Here is an 18682-nt window from a genome sequence, read left to right as displayed (position 1 = left end):
ATTCATAATATGATCATTACAGTATTTCATGTTGCATTTTTCTTTTAATATATACATATGGTGCCCAGTTACGTGATCCAAAAATAAAAATAGTGGAACCCATTCTACAGCATACAGTTCACACCCCCTGGTGATGGAGGCACTGCCTCTGAAACGGTGGTCAGCATTCACCAGAAGGAACAGTGATACATCGTCATATTTCAAGGTACTGTCCCAAACATTTATTTCATGCGGTTATGGAAGACCAAACCAGGCAGGATTGTCAATCTTGGTCGAAAACCGAACCCAGGACCTCCTATATCCTGTACACAGCACACGAGAGAAAGTTGCTTCATTAATCATCATTGTTTTTAGAGGAGAAAATCAACTCTTTCCAGCCATAATGTTAATTCTTTTTGCTTTTTCCAAAAAGTTGTCAGTGGAACCACGGTTCCGGAGAATTTGACGTAAATACGTCTATACGGAAAGGAAGTTTATATATTGGCTTCAATCTAAATATTTCCTTTATACATGCTTTACAATTGAGTAAAGTTTGATTAAGACATTGCTTATTTAACTTGAATTAGTAAGGCTTCAGATGGGTCTGTGATAGATGAATGTAATGTAAAGTAAGGTAAGGTAGGGTAAGGTAAGGTAATGTAATGTAATGTAATGTAGTCTTATGACGTATCTGTGCACGTATATACACCAAGGTAATGTAATGTTAGGTAAGGTAATGTAAGGTAAGGTAACTATGTAGGTAACCATTGTTGTTTATTTGTTGATAAACAGATGACGTTTCCAAGGTAACATAACAATGAAGTTACACTTTTTCGTTTCCCAGGTAACATAACAATGAAGTTTGACGTTTCCTAGGTAACATAACAATGAAGTTACAAATTTTCGTTTCCCTTTTTCGTTACATTTTTGTCGAATGACACTGACCCTAAAATATAGACGTATTTACGTCAATAAAAGACGGAAGATAATTAATTAACATTCGGTGACAATTTAAAGTTGCATAATTTCTCATGATATGTTACGTTGGCACTGGAAGATTAGATAATTCTTCTAATAATGCGTTAAATAAATGTGGGTAATAAAATTTCAGTGCTAAGGAACCCATAAACTTCCCTTCAGTTGGTAACCCTGTATCTAAAAGAATGGAATTGTTCGTGCGTGTTGCTGATCTATGTGGCAGTGTACACCACAGATAAATACAATGTTATACATGGTACAGAGAAGTGCAACGTTGAATGGGGGCGGAAACAAGAATTAGAAGAAGAACTTAATAGGAGTGATAGAGGGAAGAAGAAAGGTCTTTAGCGGTTTTTGAGTGGAGGTTGTTATAATGGATCTCAGTAATGAAAATTTATTAGAAGAAGGACCAGGAGCAGATTTCCAAGGAGCCACGTTACAAATACATCAAGATTCTTATTTGTGTAGTCGTAGCCCTAGTAGCTTGGAGAACGAAGTATCTGTTGCAAAACTTTCAGTGTCACCAGATGCATCCAGACTGTTGCTAGTTGAAAGAGAAGCAGGGAAAAGAGGTGGCAGCATAGACGAGAACGGTTTAAAACCGGGAGTGTCAAGTGGTGTGGGTGTCGTTGCACCCATTATTTCAATACCGAAAAGAAGTAAGGATGGTGTTCATGTGTATTTCTTTGACAAATTCAGAATCAATGTAGAAATGTTCATTATAAGAAATTATAAAAAGTAAAACAATATACAAATAAAAATACTGTTTACTTTAAAATATTTTACATGTGACAAGATTATATACCTTCCTCCCAGCAAATTTTTAATATAGGACTTATTAACAAAATTTACTATATGTCAGATTTAATGTCTATGAATCTGGTTTTGTGACAGAATGTGGAGACTTTTAGGTAAACACAGGGCAATTTTTGACTGTCTGCTTTTCTCCTGAAGTGATATTTATTACATTATTGTAGTAAAAAAAAGTGTTACCAAAGGATATAGAAAATATTGTGTGCTTAAGTTCTTAGTTGCGTGTATCTGTTGTTTAGATCATTGCCTGGTCTTCTTCAGCTCTTAATATTTCTTTATTGGTGACATGTTTTTCTTTGTGTGAGTCATCTGACACTTCTCCTTCCAAGGCTGGATTGTTTCTTGAAAGCAATGTCATGTCACAGGAGTATAGTGTCAGACTGGTGGATGATTCTAGTGTGAAATGTGCCTTTGTTAACCATGAGTCATTTTGAACGGATTACACAATTCATTCTTACAGAGTGTAATGTTATTTTATATCATTCGTGGTGAACAATGCTAATAACAAATCATCTTTATTCTTACAGTCTCTGAAAAATTTAAGAGGACAAGATCAAAAAGTGATACCCCATTGCAAAGTAATGCTATTTGCCAGAAACCAATATTGGAAGAAGATGAGGCAAAGTATTTCTTTGCCTACAGGGATAGTTTGGTACAGAATGCTATAAAGGAATGCATCTCTGGTCTTGTCACACCAGATGAGGATGGCGAAATTCTTGGTTCATGGCTGCTTACCGAGTAAGTTTCAACACTTACAGATCCTGTGAATCCAGGAAGTATCATGTTAAGAAACACCACAGTCCAGAAGTTAAAATTCCAGTTGTTAACAATTACTGGCCGAATGTGGCCGTCATATATTTTATCACTTACAGACAGCACAGCAATTTTAATATTGTTTTGAATTCAATTTTTATACAGAATCAGCTTTTGGGATCACGAGAAGGAACGGCTCATTCTTCTGACGACGAAAGTACTTATCACTGTAAAGTATGATTTCATCGCTCTGAAACAGTTGGAATTCCGGAAAGTATCACTGGATTTGGTGGATACTCTAATTATTGGGGACCTCATCTATCCTTCAGGGTCAATTGTACCGTAAGTATGTACCAGTGTGCTTGATTCCTAGAGTTAAAAATGGCTATTATGCATGTAAGTTACCAAGTTTCACACCCATATCAAATTAAATTTTGTATATTTTAATCTTTAAATATGGTAAGACTTCTGAACTCCAAGGTAGCTAGCATTCCCCATATTTGATCAAATTTTAATTTATTTTTTAATGTAATTTTGATTTGTTGCTATTATTCGCAAATATATTTTAACTTTGCTGCAGTTTGGACAAGTTATAAAATTAGTTCCCTTAAATAAGCCCCTCAGGAAAGGAATTAGCTTACGAGGTGCGCTCGGAAGTTTCAAGACTGTGTCAATAGAGGGCGAACCGGATGTAGTACGAGCTTCTGCCGCTAGGGGGTGCGGCCTACATTCATAGTGAATCAGTGTGCCAGCCGGCATCATCGAATTAGCATTTGTTTCTTAGTTACGGGCGTTTTGGTAGTGCATTACACCGACCCTCCTGCGATTTCGGAATGGCGTGTGCATCAAATTTTGCCAAAGACTCGCCAAAACGGCTACGGAAACCTATGAAATGCTAAAGTAAGCATTTGGGGAGTCCGCAATGGGTCATGCACAAACTTTTGTGTGGCATTCACGTTTTAAAAATGGCCGAACCTCTGTCGATGATGACGAGCGTTCTGGACGACCATCTTCGAGCACAACGCCCGAAAATGTTACGAAGATTCGGCAGGCCATTCACGAAGATCGACGTCGTACCATCAACGACTTGTGCGACATTGTTGGGATAGGCTATGGGACCTGTCAGCTGATTCTAAAGGAAGAACTCCACAGGCAACGCATCCTGTCTGAGGACCAGAAGCAGAATCGACTTCTCGTTTGTCAGGAGCTCAAAGATCTTGCAAGAACCGACCCCAACTTCCTTTCTAAGCTCCTTGTGACTTCTTCCTCTTCCCAAAGATGAAAATTCAGCTAAAGGGAAGGAGATTTGAGACGATAGAAGAGATTCAGGCAGAATCGCAGATGGTGCTTGACAGGCTGACAAAGAAAGATTTCCAGGGATGCTTCCAGGCTTGGCAGCGGCGCTGGGATCGTTGTGTTCACTCCCAGGGGAACTACTTCGAGGGTGATGGATGAATTTAATACCTGAGATAAGTGTACGGGTTTTTATACGCGCAGTCTGGAAACCTTTCGATCGCACCTCGTATATCGAGGGTTAATCATTCATAGATTTGAAGTTTTTATGGCAGTGAAGATAATGAAATTGATGTTCTGAGTTATAAGCTGTGTAGACTTATAAGTAAAGTATCTCCATCTTCAGGGCTGAAGATGGAGACTGTGTTTCTCTGAAATATTGGCATCTACCTACAAGTCTTCACAGCATCAGAAAAACATCAAGGTCAACTTATGGTCATGTACATACAGTAAATACTGCACATATTTGTTACATGTAAAGAAGTAATTTTGGTATTATTCAGTCAGACGTCGATTGTGCAGTAACTGTTGAGCAGTGAACTACATGAGGTCAAAGTAATTATGTCCTTAACTCGTTTTAATATTTTGCTGTTCATTTTTTATATCACCTTGATGTATATTTGAGTGGTGACCATCGGTGAATGTGTTGTTGTGTCTGCGACCTTGAAAACTGTTTTTGTTGCTTGTTTTGTTTTGTGTTGATATGACAGCAGAGATTAAAAGTTGTGTTGAAGTAATAATAATGTACATCTTGCAATAAAGCACCTGTTTTCTTTCTTCGTAATTTTCTTATGATAAGATATGTGGTATGCATGCCTGTTTATTCTTTAACCATTTAAAGCCCTGTGGTAACTATATGCACCAATTGCTTTAACAATCATTAACTGTGCATTTTGTATTTATGTATTTCATACAATTGTCAGTGTAAACAGTGATTATTTCCACAAACAGCGTTAACCATTTGATCTTTGTAATTGTGAAGTGTTGTGTTTTCTGTGTGGTACAGACTCAATTCCTAAATAATATTTGAACGAACTTCAGCTTCAAAGGGTTAAAATAAGTACATTATTAAATACACTGAAGATAGTTTTGCCTATGAGTGTCCTGAATGAGTAACCTTTCATTGTACGTAACACAAAATCATATTGAAATATCTGTTTTACTTTTATTTGAAGTTGTGCTATTGATTACATTTAAAGATTGGATTTTGTATGTTTGAAGACGAATGTGCACTTTATTCAAGCATATTTTGCCCAATTTAATCCAACCAATGTTTTGGTTTAGTTGTATCTAGTTCACTTTAAAATTGATTACTCTCTACCAAAATAAATATATATGTGCATACTACTATTTAATTATCTTTCTTTATAAAAGTGTTTACATTTAGCATGTCCTGTTAATGTCATTTTGTGTCATTGAACAGTGTAAAGTGATGTACGTTCACTGAGCCGAACTGTATCGTCTACTGTGATTTGTTGTCTGGTGTTGTAAGCTTGTGGACGATATTGCATTTGTCTTTGCTTGGCTTGTATCTGGGTGGAAAATATTGTTTTAGAAGGCTGAATGGTCTGACCTCGGGAGTGATGACTGTGGTCAAGGGCTGCTTGTTAAGACCACTGCAAGAGCGATGGACTCAAAGCAATACTGAAAAAGACTTCTGTTCATCTGCATTTGACTACATTAGTTTTGAACCCAGGTACCTGAACTGGTTCAAAAAACATTGTCTGTTTTATTTCTTTTATGGTTTCTCTAATTACTTTTGTTTTATCGTTGTGCTTTTTAAAAATCTTGTGCCTTTATATTTGTAGTTGCATTTTTTATTGTTGTGCAATATATTTTGTACCGGGGATTTTTATTTTGTGTGTTATAGTGCTTAAGTATAATTCAACAGCTTTGTACAAAGTGTTTGAAAATGTTTAATATGTATGTCACATATCTGTTGTACACAGATTTTACTTTCCTAGGAGACAGTGTAAAAATCTGTGAATCAGTCTTACTTTTCCGCCAAAGACTCATTAAAAACATTTCATCTGTTAATTTGGTGTCGTATGTTTTTCTTATTTATTTAATAGTAATAAGAACTTGTCCAGGCTATATTTAGGTGTTGATGTTTTGTGTTTGTGTTTCTAGTGAAGCAGCAGATTGTTTAATGTGTATCTATTTATCACTCTTTCATTCTTAAGATGTAATTGAAACATTTTGTCAATATATATTACTAGGTAAAGGTCTTATTTATTAAGTTAATTGTGATAAAATCATGAATTTAATTTCATCACAGTATGTTCACATTTATTAGCTTTTGCTGCTTTGTTGTTTTTCTTGAAGTCATGCATTTGTTAGTTTTGGCAGTGATAATTTGTCCATGTAAGTCTCCCTCTGAATTTGTCCCTTTGGCTTATCTAAATTTCTGTACGCTACTTCTGTGTTTAACCGCAGGGATATCTTTATGGTTTTATGCATTCAGATCGCGCAACATTCGTGGGTTGAGGGCTATGTGGAACAATGGAGAACCCCTCACTTTTATAAAGAAGTGGAATCCTTTCAATAACGATATACCATGGACAACATATACATCACATCCACTTTTATGGCGGAAAGGTAAGATACAGTTGGTACTCATATAGATGACACACATCGTCTGTGGTTTTAAGTTACGTATATAAAAACTCGCATTGGTCGCTGGGCGCACAGTCTGGGTCTTGATTGTTCAGACACTGGGTTGAGTGGTTTAGAATGCTACTTAAGGCGTCGATGTTTGTCTGCGTCTTTTTTGCGGCACGTCGTCCTGTGTATGTAGAGGCCTTGTGATTGGCTTATCACTTGCCCAAGGAGTCTTACTAAATGTCCGAATAGCATAAGAAACCTCTCATTGCAAGGCAGCCTAGTTCCTTTAAGGAGTTAATGGCTCTGTGTACTGTATATTATTTTTCTCATTTCAGATTCCACAAATTCTGCCAGTGAGATATATGACATCGATGACTTTGCACAAAACATTGTTTCGGCAGTGGAGAAAGCACAGACAATAAACATCAGATCTTCTCATTGCAATATAGAACATAAACCTATTGTCCTTGAGAACTATGTAGGTATTGGATCGCTTATTCATAATCGAAATTCCCTTGGATTTTTCAAAGTACGAGGCAAATTCAGCTTTTAGTTCAGCTTATTGTCAGGTAAAACATTCCTTTTCTAAAAGTTTGTATATGTGTGGGACAGACTGGCAATGAAAATGTCACATAAAATAATGTATGCTTGAAGTTGTGTTTGTTTTATCAAATTCTTTATCCTGCTTTAAGCCTCAAAATTGTTGAACGCATTTCTTTTGGATTAACATTCATAAAAAAATGTAGGTGTTTTATAATTAATTAAAGTATTTTGATATATTAAATAATGTCCCAGTAAGAAGATCCATTTATAGATATCTCTAGGTATGTAATAAGACAAAATAAGAATAGCTCATCATATTTCTGTCTGTTTTCACTTCATTTTACTTTAATTGTCTTGTGGCTTTGTTTCCTTCAGATTGAACACTTCACAATATTCCTTTTAACACATCATTCTGTGCAATGCCAGTAATTTTCAGTTCTCCCAGATCTAATGAAGTGTTATGTGCTGGCATGAACCCAGAATGACCTGTATACTCACTGCTTTGTGCTTCAGAACTGTCATCTTCACAATCTGTGTTCACTGCTTTTAAAACAAAGGACCTCATTCTCAGTAGAGCTTTCTGTTTTGACGTAAATACGTCTATAAGGAAGGGTCATTCGGCAAAAAAGTGTAACGAAAAAGTGTAACAAGTGTACGTAGGGAACGTCATCTGTTTACTCGGCATTATTGTTACCTAGGAAACGTCATTTGTTTACTCAGCATTGTTGTTACCTAGGAAACGTTACATTACATTAAAATACATTACTTTACATTACATTCATCTACAACAGAACCATCTTAAGTGTAACTAATTCAAGTTAAGCATTCAAGCATTTTTCATTTTTCATTATTGACAACAGATTTACAATACCTTTGATTAAAATATGTTACAGGTTTGTTTTATGGGGTGGTAGATATTTGCAAATCTCATTTTGAAAATAAGAAAATAAAGTCTGGAAATACAAAGTTTAATAGTAATAGGATTTTTTTGCAAATTGTGAAATGTATCTACATTTAGTATCCTTGGTCATAAATCTAAATTTTATTGTTCTTGAATTAAAAGTGACCTATTTGCAGTTCATTTAAAATTATCATTATATTAAATTATATACGTGCAGTAAAAGCTGTATCAAGTTGTATTTTGTCACGTGACAGGCTCCAAGGCTTCAGTATACAGGATTTCTTATGTAGGTATTGTAATAAATGGGCCTGTTCAACATCTTCAACCCTTTAAAACTTGGTGGTGACTGTATGTACACCTTTAACAATTTTGCTGTTTGCCCAAATAAAGTATTTGTGTTCCACATGAACCTCACAATAAACAGCGATTATTTCCTTAAACATCATTAACCTGTTGATCTTTGTAATGGTGCCAAGTTGTGTTTTGTTTGAGGTAAGAAGTGGATTCTTAAATATTATTGAGATGAGCTTTAGATACAGAGAGTTAAGTACTTTTAAATGTGACTGAATGCTTTCATTGCCAGTTTATAAGAGATGGTGGCATTACCATCATTTTACTTCATATCCAGTCTTGTGATTGTATACTTGTATTTTTGCCTTGTGTTTATTGCAGATATTACCATTTTGTCATTAAATATGCCATAAAATATTAATATCTTGGACAGCAGCATAGTGGTACTTCAAAAGAATTAACAGTACCTTTTCCAGTTTCTAATCTAGACAAATCTGTGTAACTGACTGAATGTACAAACGAGTTATAAGTTTATTCCTCATTAAATAACTTTATTATGTTTCTTTATGCGTTGTATTTTTCGCTTGCTGGTGGTAGAGGTGTTAATTTTGTTAACAGTAAATTTAAAAGAAATATGCCAAAGCTTTGTGATGTATGTACACCTGTTTTGTATTTTTAGATATTATATTGCACTATTTCACTGACTTTAATGTAAAATTCGGTGTTATTCTGAATTTTAAAACCTTTGTAATCGAAACCCCATTTGTTATTAAGTTTTAAGTATATATGAATTTTGAGTAGTTACATGGCGTCACAGTAGTAACGCAGAGCTCTGGCTGTGTTGGTTGAAGAACTGGAAGACATGTTAAAACTAATATACGTATGCATCGTCATGTCATCGATGTATAATTAAGGTCAAGGACAACTTTGCATAATTCTTTCCAAACTTCTAATTAAATGTCATTTTTATCAGTAAAAAACATGCAACATTTTACTGGTCTCACCTCAGCCCTTATTTATAGCATATGAAGGTATTTTACATTTATTTAGTTTGTACCTAATATAATTTGTGGCCTAAAATTTAATGTATGTAATATGGTTATATAACACCTAAAAATAAACATATCATTAATACAGGTAAGAATTCAAGAGTCTAAATCATAAATCTGTTGATAGATTTATACAGAATGATGCAGAACAGAAAAGTTGTTGTTATCATCATCATTAATATTATGATGGCGATGATTAGTCTGGCCTATATAGTTTCAAACTCTTCATTCTGCTTCTCTATAACTAAAGTTACTTCAGAATGTGTATTTGAATATAAATTTTATATGTATTAGAGTATATAAATATGTTGGTACAAAAATTAACATTTAAGGCATTATTAATGCAGATCAGGAGTGAATTGATTTTCTCTGTATACTTTGAAAATGAAAACATGTCAGATCTGCATTCTGTTAACTTGTGAAAAAATAATTCCAGACTAACAGAAGCAGCATTTATATTTCCGCTTACAAATATTAATGATTACTGACTACTGAATTGATTTGAATTGGTCCTTTTTTATTTTTTCCTAAATGCAATGGGAGAATATTCATAATTTCTTCTGTCAGTAAGTATCATGTGTGGATTCCATTTATAAAGATCTTTATAATGGAAAAGTAGTGTGACCTTTGTACCATTTAAAACTGCATTGCTTAATCAATTGGGCAATGCAATATTCTAGTCTATGCATTTCTGAGATTGGTCATGAAAATTATGTACTTTGTGCAATATTTTTAAAGGCCTACTATTTTTAATGTATAATTGCTGTTTTCAGCCTGTTGAAATGGTGGTACTCTGAGAACAGTATTGAGTGTTTCAGGGCCACTCATCTGTACATTGCCAAAGTTTATGATGTCTATATAATGAATTATTTATTAATTTAAAAGCTAAGTAATGCTTTATAAGATCATACTTGAACTTGTTCCAGAAGACAAAAGAGATTAATAATTCTTAATATTGGTTAGTGCAAAGTGCATTGCTATATTTTATTCCAAGAGGTACCACAAAAGAAAAATGTAAGAAATTAATCACAAATTCATTTTGGAAGCTAAAGAAAAATTTGTTTAATACTTCAGTAATTTTTGCCAAATACAGATTAAAATTAGCACTTGAACATGAAAACAGTACAAACTTTAGAACCGGCATAGCTCAATCAGCTTAGTGACTGGCTACAGACTGGTCAACTGGAGTTTGATCCCCGACAGCAGCAGAGAATTTTTCCTCTAGACTCTGTGTCCATACCGGCTCTGGATCCCACCCAGCCTCCTATCCAGTGGGTACAGGGGTCCTCTCTCGGGGGTAAAGCGCAGCTGGGGCATGACTCTGACCACTCACCCCCATCTACTGCTGAGGTCAAGAAAGAGTAGGAGCTATACCATCAAACCCCCACCCCCCAAGTGTCTACACGGTGTATAGTGGGACAGCTTTACTTTACTTTTACGTAAAAACAGTACAAACTTTAGTTTCACAATGATGAAATTTACTTAAATTGCACCAAGAATAGCCTCGGAACTCAAAAATGAGTTTGTATCGCTTAGATATTATAAATGTTTGACAAGTAAAAAGTTTTAAGTCACGGGCCTGAGTTTAAAAATAAAATATAATGTTTTATTGATAATAAGAGTTTAAAATCTCATGAAGTATTTCTTGATCAATATGGTTGTTGTTGTTTTTCTTTGGCACTTTGATTGCTTTTTATTAATCTCTTTTGTTTTGTTTGCCTGTATTAATATTTCATCGAATGTTGATCAAGAATTTGTTTTCTGTTGTTGGTATTTCAGTGTTTTCACTTATGAATAATAAATATAATACATGAAATAGAAAGAATTTATTTTGCAAAACAACACAATAAGCCCATATTATCATGGATTTACAATGGTGATACGCCTGTACCACGAAACATGTTGATATTACAGTGTAAGCAATTACAATGCGTAATAATGAGAACTGATGAGAATAAAATGTTGACTGATGTATTTTTATAAGATAGACAACGAAATGAACTAAGAAATGATGATAGAATTACATATTTTACAATTAACAGATGTTATACAACACTATATAGCATATGATTTATTTTTAGGTTTTACCAGTTTTCCGCTGCTTGTAACAAATCGTTTGGAACAGGAGTAGCATTGTCTGTCCAGAAGCCTTCAGGAAGCTGATAATTTGGAATAAACTCTGATGCAGAATGTGACCATATTTTTTTGATACCAAAAATAAATGATAACTCTTCTGATTGTGTCAGCAGGTTTTGAGTTGGACCAGCGTTGTCTGAACTGTGTGATTCAGCTGTGAACTGTTGACGTTCACATAATAATTGCTGCAAATTTTCCATCTGCTTTTCTTTTCTGCTTTTTACTGATGGTTGTGTCACATTTTCCTCTGGTTGGCTATTTTCATTGGACATTAATTTAGTTCTTGATTCAACTCTATGTTTGGTTTTGGTCTTAATGGAACTGTGAGGTGTTTCTGTACGTTTTTTAATATTTATGTTAGCTGCAATTGTTTCATCATAATTTTTCATGAAAGTTGAACTTTCTGTCTCTCTCACATTTTGATTTCTGTGCTCATCAGGTGGGTTTTCCCTGGATTGAAAATTCATTATCAGTTTTTCCCCTGATGTTGCACTTAAATTTGTGGCTTGTTCTTTACTTGTACCTGAACTGTACGTACACTTCGAGCCTGAGAGATGAGGTAAGTCACTTGTTTTGGTTAGATTCAAGATGCTTTGAGAATATGAATTTTTTGGTAATTCGTTTATATTCTCGTTCACAGATGCAGTGTATTCACTGTTTGATTTTCCTTGTTTTGAATTTATGTTTGATCCCTTTTTATTCTGTCTTATGGCTGAAATGCTCTGATTATTAGATGTGTGTGCTGATTGCGTGTGGTTTGTGTTATTAGAATTAATGTTGACTGATGTACTGTCTGCAGGTTTATTCATTTGTACCGTAAACTTGGCAAGATCTGTAGCATGTGAAACAATTTCTGTCTGCTTTGAAGATCTCGGGTCACTAGAAAAGTAAGTTGATTGTGTATCTGTTTCACATGTGTAATTGGTAAGACTGGTTTTGGTCCCAAACAGAAGATTAGCGTACGAGGCTGATCGTAACCGTGGGTCTCGTCTTGAAAGCATGGACTTAATTTGTTCTTGTTCGCCGTGATTCATTGTTTCTAATGAATCTCTTATTTCTGGAGTTCTTTCATAACTGCAAAGCAGATTGTGTAAATTGGAGCACGTGGCTTCCAAAGAGGTGCCACTGTGCTTCCATAAACAGTGAGATGCTGAATCCTTACTATTTGCTATTTCTAGTGATTCTGAACTGAATTTTTCTGAATTTGATCTTACAGAAGCTGGATGTTCTCTAACAGTTTCATCATCGTCTGGCAATGCCATTTCTTGAGTCAATTCTCTTTGCTGGATTCTTTGAAGAGGTACCATGGAGGCATTTTTCAATCCTATTATTTCAGAATAATTGCCACCTTGGCCGTACATCTCAATGTTGGCATCGCTTTCGGTGTTTGAACATTCAGAACAGCAGGCATGACATTCCAAGGTCCTGTTGAAATTAAGTGTTAGTTTATATATGTTACAAAGAACGCATTATAAAACATTTTGTTGGAATTTGCCCCCTGCATAATTAATTCATTAGAAGTATATGCATAATCTGATGTCATTTTAAATATTTCTTTTTGACTCTTACAGGTGAATTGGATCTATCTGATTGACTTGTTAATTCACAGTTTTTATTGCAGAAAAAAAATACTTTACATGCTGTAGCATTCTACCCCATGCAGTAGAGTCCTCAAGAAGCCAACAGTTGCTAAGCTAGTCAAATTTTTTTGCCTTTTGGAACCAGAAGGGTCATTATTGAATTTATAAAAGTCTGTCTATAAGATTATTTATACTTCGTACATTCTAGTTAGTTTCTTGTATTACAGACCATTTCTTTGATAGACATTCTTCCTTTCAGATTAACTACTTTCACCAAACTTTGCCCAGCAATGGAGGACAAATTAATATTCTTAAAGAAACAAGTTGTGATATAAATTTTAATGAGCTGCACCCACAGTATGGTTCAGTGGCAGTGATCTTTACAATTTAGCCGTAATCAGTACTGATAATTATATTTGGGTATTTGTGTGTGTGGGTGGGGGGTTGGATTGATTCGTACTTACAAATTTGTAGTGCCTTGCTCCTGTGTATCAGACTCCATCAAAGCTGACTGCAGTTGAGACACCAACTTTTCAGAAACCTGCGAAAACTCCTCTACTTCATATTGCTGTTAACAAAGGTATTAACAAAAACCTGTTTTAAACGTACATAATTTACATGATTATTATTATGAAACAAGCGTACTATTGCTGAAAATGTCAAATCTCATGCAGTTATCTCAATACATTTGATAATTTGAATGGTTTGTTTCTTATTACAGTCTTAAAAGCCAATGATGTGATTCCATGTCATGGACTAACCTTTAAATTCCCACAGTCATTAGACTGTGATGAAGATAAAACTTTTTTGTGTGTTTCTTGCACTTCTGCTATTAGTTTATGGGCCCGTGCTTTGTCCACAGATGGTCCCCAACCTTGTAACCATGCCCGTACCTCCTGCTGGATGTCTGACATTCGATCCCGGATACGATATTTTGTATTCTGAAAATGACATAGTAATTAATTTACTGGTTGGATTGTAACTACATGTTACACGCCGCAGTTGTACGTTACCCCTGGGAAAGGACCCTGATACCCATTGGACAGGACGGTGGGCCTCAGAACAGGTCTTGACGCAGAGGCTGGAGGAAAAGTCCTCGGCCCTTGGCGGGGATCGAACCCGGTCATCCAGTCCATAGTCATTCACTGTACTGACTGAGCTATCCCAGCTCCTGCCACTTTTACAATTTTATGTAATTGTATTAAGCAGATGAAATGAAGAAATAAAAGTGGAGGGCTGGAAACATTCAGTACTGTACATGCTGTTAACGAAGACTGGTGGTGGGATCTTGTGAACAAGGTAGCGAACCTTCATTCCATAAAAACTGTTTCTACCATGTGATAGCTCTCCATTCAGATAAAAGACTATCAATAAAATCTCAGGCAATCAACCACGTTAACGCGGCGGATTGCCCAAGAAGATTTTATTGATTGTACTCGTCGAAAGTCTCAAATCCTGTGTCATCAACCTTTATGGAAAGACTATCAGCTTAGAAAAAATCATGGTAAGTGGTGTGAGGAGCTGAGGAAACACATCTGGGTAGAAATTTTCTGTGATAGATGGAGAGAGTGGTACATATAATTTGAAATTACCATTGAATGTGGTCTTCTAGAAAATGTCTTTCTGTGTGTACTAGACAGAGGAGTAGGTAAGGATCCTGTTTGCATCCTTGTTATACGACGGCCTACGCTTGGACAGATTTTGTGCTTCTTTCTCTCTGAAAGCATACAAACTAAAAATACATAATTGGTTCATATTTTGCCTTGACTTTTTATCATAGCATGTTAATAAATTGTCTTAACCTGTTTCATATTAGGCAGTATTCTTGAGGTACTCTCTCCCATTATACACCTATCCCATTCCATGAAATTAGTAAGCTTCAGCTACAGAGGGTTAAGAGAAAGCATTAAAATTCTGGGTCAAGTTTTAATTAACCTTATATAGATAAGGTTTTCCCTTGCCATGTCCAGTTTTTAAATTACGTATCAGTTTCCAAATACAATTAGCAGTTTTTTATAAATTTGATAAAAAAATTAAGCTTTGTATAATGTAGAGGTTTTACTGAATGAGTATATGCAAACATGAAATTTGCATTACAACTTTAGTGTATATTTCCAAAACTGAATTTTGTCAAAGTTTATTGAGTACTGTAGTTGGGGGAACATGACACACATGATAAGCCCATAATGCATTTATTTTATTAATTTCATGCCAAATTCCTAAAAACTATAATCTTAAATAGTGTGCAGCTACACGATACCTGTACCATTTAAACTGCATTAATACTTTGTGACATAAAATGCAGAACACAGTGACCAGTGCTGTAATATGAAATGAGGCTTTCAAATTTACTTGCCTGCTTCTGAGGTTTACTGCAGCCTTACCTGTCTCCTTTCTAAATCTGTGAATTCTTTCTTCCGTTCTTTCTGATTTATGATTGTCTTGATTATTGTTCTTTTGGCAACGATTATGAAACTCTCTAGCCTTTGGGAAATTCCCTCGTCTGTTTCTTCTTGCATGAGAGTCAAACTCTTTTGCACGAATCGCTTTAGTTTTGCTTTCACCGTCTTGTATATTTCCTGTAGTATCAGGAAGGAGAAACTGAGATTTAAACCTTTCTCCTTCATATTTGTTGTACACTTTATTTTGTCCTTTATTTTTATATTTGTGGTTGTTTTTACAATGGGGTAGTATATTATCAGGTGAGGATTCACTTGTGCTATCTGTTGATACAATATTCAGAGTGTGGGAAAATGATTTTCCAATTTCTATAATTTCATCTTCTATTGATAGTTGCATATTTTTGTTTATAACTCCATCTTGTTCAAAATCATTAGGACTGGTCTTGCAGTCACTGCCACCGTGTTCCATGGCTGGACTTAAATTTGCAAATATGTCAGCTGACATGGCCGCTGAAGCAGCTTTAGACATCATAGAGTCAGATTGAATCTCCATTGGATTGACTTGCACATTGCTGACTGATGTCACATCAGATATTGGATTTTTATAGGTTAAGTTAGTCAGAGCAACAGGTTCACTGCTTGTATTGACGCATATATTTTCATTATTTTCTGTGCCTGCAGTTGTCAGAAATGTAGTATTTGTGTCATCATTACTAAAAATTGGCTCAATTAAATGGCTCCAGTTCGTATTGATTTCATGAATGACTGGAGAACTAGGACAGGGACATTTGGCATCTTCCATACTTATAGAATTATCATTATTTTTTCCCATTGCATTATAAATCATCATTTGACCATCCTTCACCTGCATTCTGTCAGTTTCTGTCATTGAACTAGCTCCCATAATGGCTTGAATTTTATCCTGCTTGTTAATGGCTTCTTGATTTTCTGGTGGATTGTTACCCCGTGACATGAGGATCAAAGCCTTGTGTCCCTTATCATTGCCTTTCTCAAAATCTGAACAAAATGTGGCACTGGAGTCACTGTTACATTCTGAATCCTCGCTTTCAGATTCTGAATGATGTGATGGAAGTTGCCAAGTTAAACGTGGAATTGTTGGGTCTTTGAGCTTCTGTTTTAAAGCTGCTAGTAATCTGTTGAAACAGGTAATAATTATTAATATTTATCAATACTATTCAAGGTTACATAATTATAGAAACCCAAGTAATAAATTTACTTGTTCCACCACTACCAGATCATCAGGATAGGAGATAGCATGTGTGATATTACAAATATAATTCAAGTATTCCATTGTACTGAATTTAGGTTAGAAAACATGATATTTTGTCCAAACTATGAAATTCCTAAAAATAGTTTGTACACTTGTAAAGATTACACTCAATTCTCATATGGAGGTTATTAAAATGTATGAAGGAACAGTAACTAATTAGGATTTTAAAAATTTAGCAAGTCTTGGGTTTTCCAACTTTCCCAGAAGCAAGACACTGGCTGTATCTCTGTGTTAAATTTATTAAATTCATTTCTAGAATTTTTCTCTCTGTGCCCTCATTTCTCAGAGCAGATACTCTTTTGTCTGTGTCTCAGTCTCCAATAAAATAAAAATGTTATTTACTCACATTTCATTTGTTAGAGTTTCTCTTTCTGGTAGAGAATTAGATGTTACTTCATGAGCCATCACTTCTTTTTCTGTAGAGAAGAGTAGTAAATCACAAAGTCAAAAGATGTTTCCATTTTCTTTTAAATAATCCGTACCCATAATGAAAAAAATTATTCTAGATGCTATAAACATAGGCTACCTACTTAATGTAATCCAACTGTTCTTAACATAAGTGTCTATTTTAAAAGGATGGTGGAGTCACAAGGATTAATTTTTAAAAAATTGCACAACACAATCTTAACAATATATAAATGAAGAAAAGACAGTTACTACCAAATACTAATACATCAGTATATTTCCAAGTATGTACAATGTAATGTAGATGACAATTTAATAATCCTGAAATCCAGACTAATTCAGTAATACTTTCACATCGTGAACTTGTTTAGCCTGTGCCAAATTATTATTTTTATTGTATTATCAGGTATGTATCTATAAACCATGAAAACTATCAGTATAGCCACTCTTCGGGACCGACATTAGAGAGCTGGAATCTCTTGAATATGACGGAGTGGTAATCATTCAGCTATGATGTTCGAAAACATTTCCTTTTCAATCCTTGAGAAGCATTGCTTTCCTTCAACTATGGGTTAGAATATGATGTAATTTTTGCGTACTGCAACATCGGCATCGCTTGAAATTAATGTAAAAAGGAGGATATATGATTGAAATGGGTGCAACATGAAAGAATTTTGATATAGCAGTTGCAGATCTGTAGTCGACGGAACTAATTTCAGCGCTTTAGATGCATACAAATAGGCACATGGACCAGAATCCTTACAGAAAAACTGATAATCGCTCAGATGGTCAAGAAATTCCTTGACTCTATTGGAATCCGGTTTATTAAAGCGTTCACAATATCCCGCCACTGGAATATGTACACGGATTACCAATGTTAATCTGTGGAACTTCGGATATCTCTGGTATAAGAAATTACTTTGAACTGTGTGCTATAGACCGTGTAATCCATGAGCTTATCAGAAGGGCGGGATTATGGTGCTAATACCACAAAAACATTGCTTTGATATAAAGTATAACATAGGGACTTAATCGGCCAAATTCAAATTTTAAAACTTTTGGTGGATACTATTCATGACGAAAATTGAGGTGCATACAGATTTTCGCAGAAGAAAGAATACTTCTTGTGTGTTTGTGAGTGATGGCGATAATCCCTCTTGCATATAACCTCAAAGGTAAATACATAAACACGCTTGAGAAATTACGTACATGCGACGTCAAGTAAGAAGGACTCCAAATATCATTCCTGCTTCGCATTCAGGAGGTTCCGGGTTCAAATCTTGGTCAAAAACACGACACTTCTTGTTTGGGTTTTCGTTGTCTTCCACAGTCTCTTCCGGTAAATGCTAGGATAGGACCTTAAATTAGGACATGACCCGTACCATCCATTAATTTCCTACGCATTAATCATCCTGCCATTCTCTGCTTTATAGCCTGAGTTATAAACAGCTTCGTTAAATAAAGAAATTTAACATTCATGTGTCCAGCATCTTGCAAGCTTGTAAACACTAGAAGACACCATAACTAAGTCCTTGGGGTAAATCCCACTAGGGTTTTATTTTTTATTATTGCATGAAATTGTAGATATGTTTGTGTTGTTATTATTGTTACTGAGCAGCAGTCTGCTTGAGAAGCTGATAGCTACTCACCTCCTGTTAAATTCA

General features: G+C 35.1%; 2 protein-coding genes across 6 annotated transcripts; one reads left to right on the top strand and one right to left on the bottom strand.

The window, feature by feature from the left end:
• Window positions 1–1032: 1032 nt before the first annotated feature.
• LOC110836216 (tumor protein p63-regulated gene 1-like protein) lies at window positions 1033–7771 on the top strand. 2 transcript variants are annotated; one of them, XM_022077156.2, is made up of 6 exons: window positions 1033–1616; window positions 2298–2508; window positions 2689–2865; window positions 5372–5512; window positions 6281–6414; window positions 6756–7771. In XM_022077156.2, exons 1-6 carry the CDS (start codon window positions 1331–1333, stop codon window positions 6971–6973), a joined length of 1167 nt encoding a protein of 388 aa, XP_021932848.1. In that variant the 5' UTR covers window positions 1033–1330; the 3' UTR covers window positions 6974–7771. The 2 variants fall into 2 exon arrangements, with proteins under 2 accessions (XP_021932848.1, XP_021932849.1); XM_022077157.2 differs by lacking the exon at window positions 5372–5512 and having other exon boundaries at window positions 1039–1616.
• A 3244-nt stretch (window positions 7772–11015) lies between these two features.
• LOC110836211 (uncharacterized) lies at window positions 11016–18298 on the bottom strand. Of its 4 annotated transcripts, none has more exons than XM_087342431.1 (7): window positions 18228–18298; window positions 16960–17029; window positions 15305–16476; window positions 14513–14652; window positions 13682–13861; window positions 13385–13488; window positions 11016–12765 (listed from the first exon to the last, which is right to left on the bottom strand). In XM_087342431.1, the coding sequence occupies exons 2-7, from the start codon at window positions 17016–17018 to the stop codon at window positions 11289–11291; spliced, it is 3132 nt and encodes a 1043-aa protein (XP_087198557.1). In that variant the 5' UTR covers window positions 17019–17029; window positions 18228–18298; the 3' UTR covers window positions 11016–11288. The 4 variants fall into 4 exon arrangements, with proteins under 4 accessions (XP_087198557.1, XP_021932834.1, XP_087198558.1 ...); XM_022077142.2 differs by lacking the exon at window positions 18228–18298 and adding an exon at window positions 17782–17952; XM_087342432.1 differs by lacking the exon at window positions 18228–18298 and adding an exon at window positions 17782–17952 and having other exon boundaries at window positions 14513–14637.
• Between the last annotated feature and the right edge of the window lie 384 nt (window positions 18299–18682).

This window comes from Zootermopsis nevadensis, unplaced genomic scaffold (assembly GCF_977971745.1).
Source record: "Zootermopsis nevadensis isolate Lab colony 2312 unplaced genomic scaffold, Znev_1.0 Znev_ptg000003l, whole genome shotgun sequence".
Taxonomy (NCBI): Eukaryota; Metazoa; Arthropoda; class Insecta; order Blattodea; family Termopsidae; genus Zootermopsis; species Zootermopsis nevadensis.
The sequence above is the reverse complement of the archived record's forward strand: the minus strand, read 5'-3'. Positions and strand labels throughout refer to the sequence as shown.

Excerpts from the sequence above, each read along its gene's own strand:
- LOC110836211 (XM_087342431.1), bottom strand. The coding sequence starts at position 17,018 with ATGGCTCATGAAGTAACATCTAATTCTCTACCAGAAAGAGAAACTCTA. Across the intron at positions 13,862-14,512 it reads CTAGAAGACCACATTCAATG|AATACAAAATATCGTATCCG; the intron begins GTAATTTCAAAT and ends TGTCATTTTCAG. Across the intron at positions 12,766-13,384 it reads GAGCAAGGCACTACAAATTT|GACCTTGGAATGTCATGCCT; the intron begins GTAAGTACGAAT and ends TAATTTCAACAG.
- LOC110836216 (XM_022077156.2), top strand. The coding sequence starts at position 1,331 with ATGGATCTCAGTAATGAAAATTTATTAGAAGAAGGACCAGGAGCAGAT. Across the intron at positions 1,617-2,297 it reads TATTTCAATACCGAAAAGAA|TCTCTGAAAAATTTAAGAGG; the intron begins GTAAGGATGGTG and ends TTATTCTTACAG. Across the intron at positions 2,509-2,688 it reads GGTTCATGGCTGCTTACCGA|AATCAGCTTTTGGGATCACG; the intron begins GTAAGTTTCAAC and ends ATTTTTATACAG.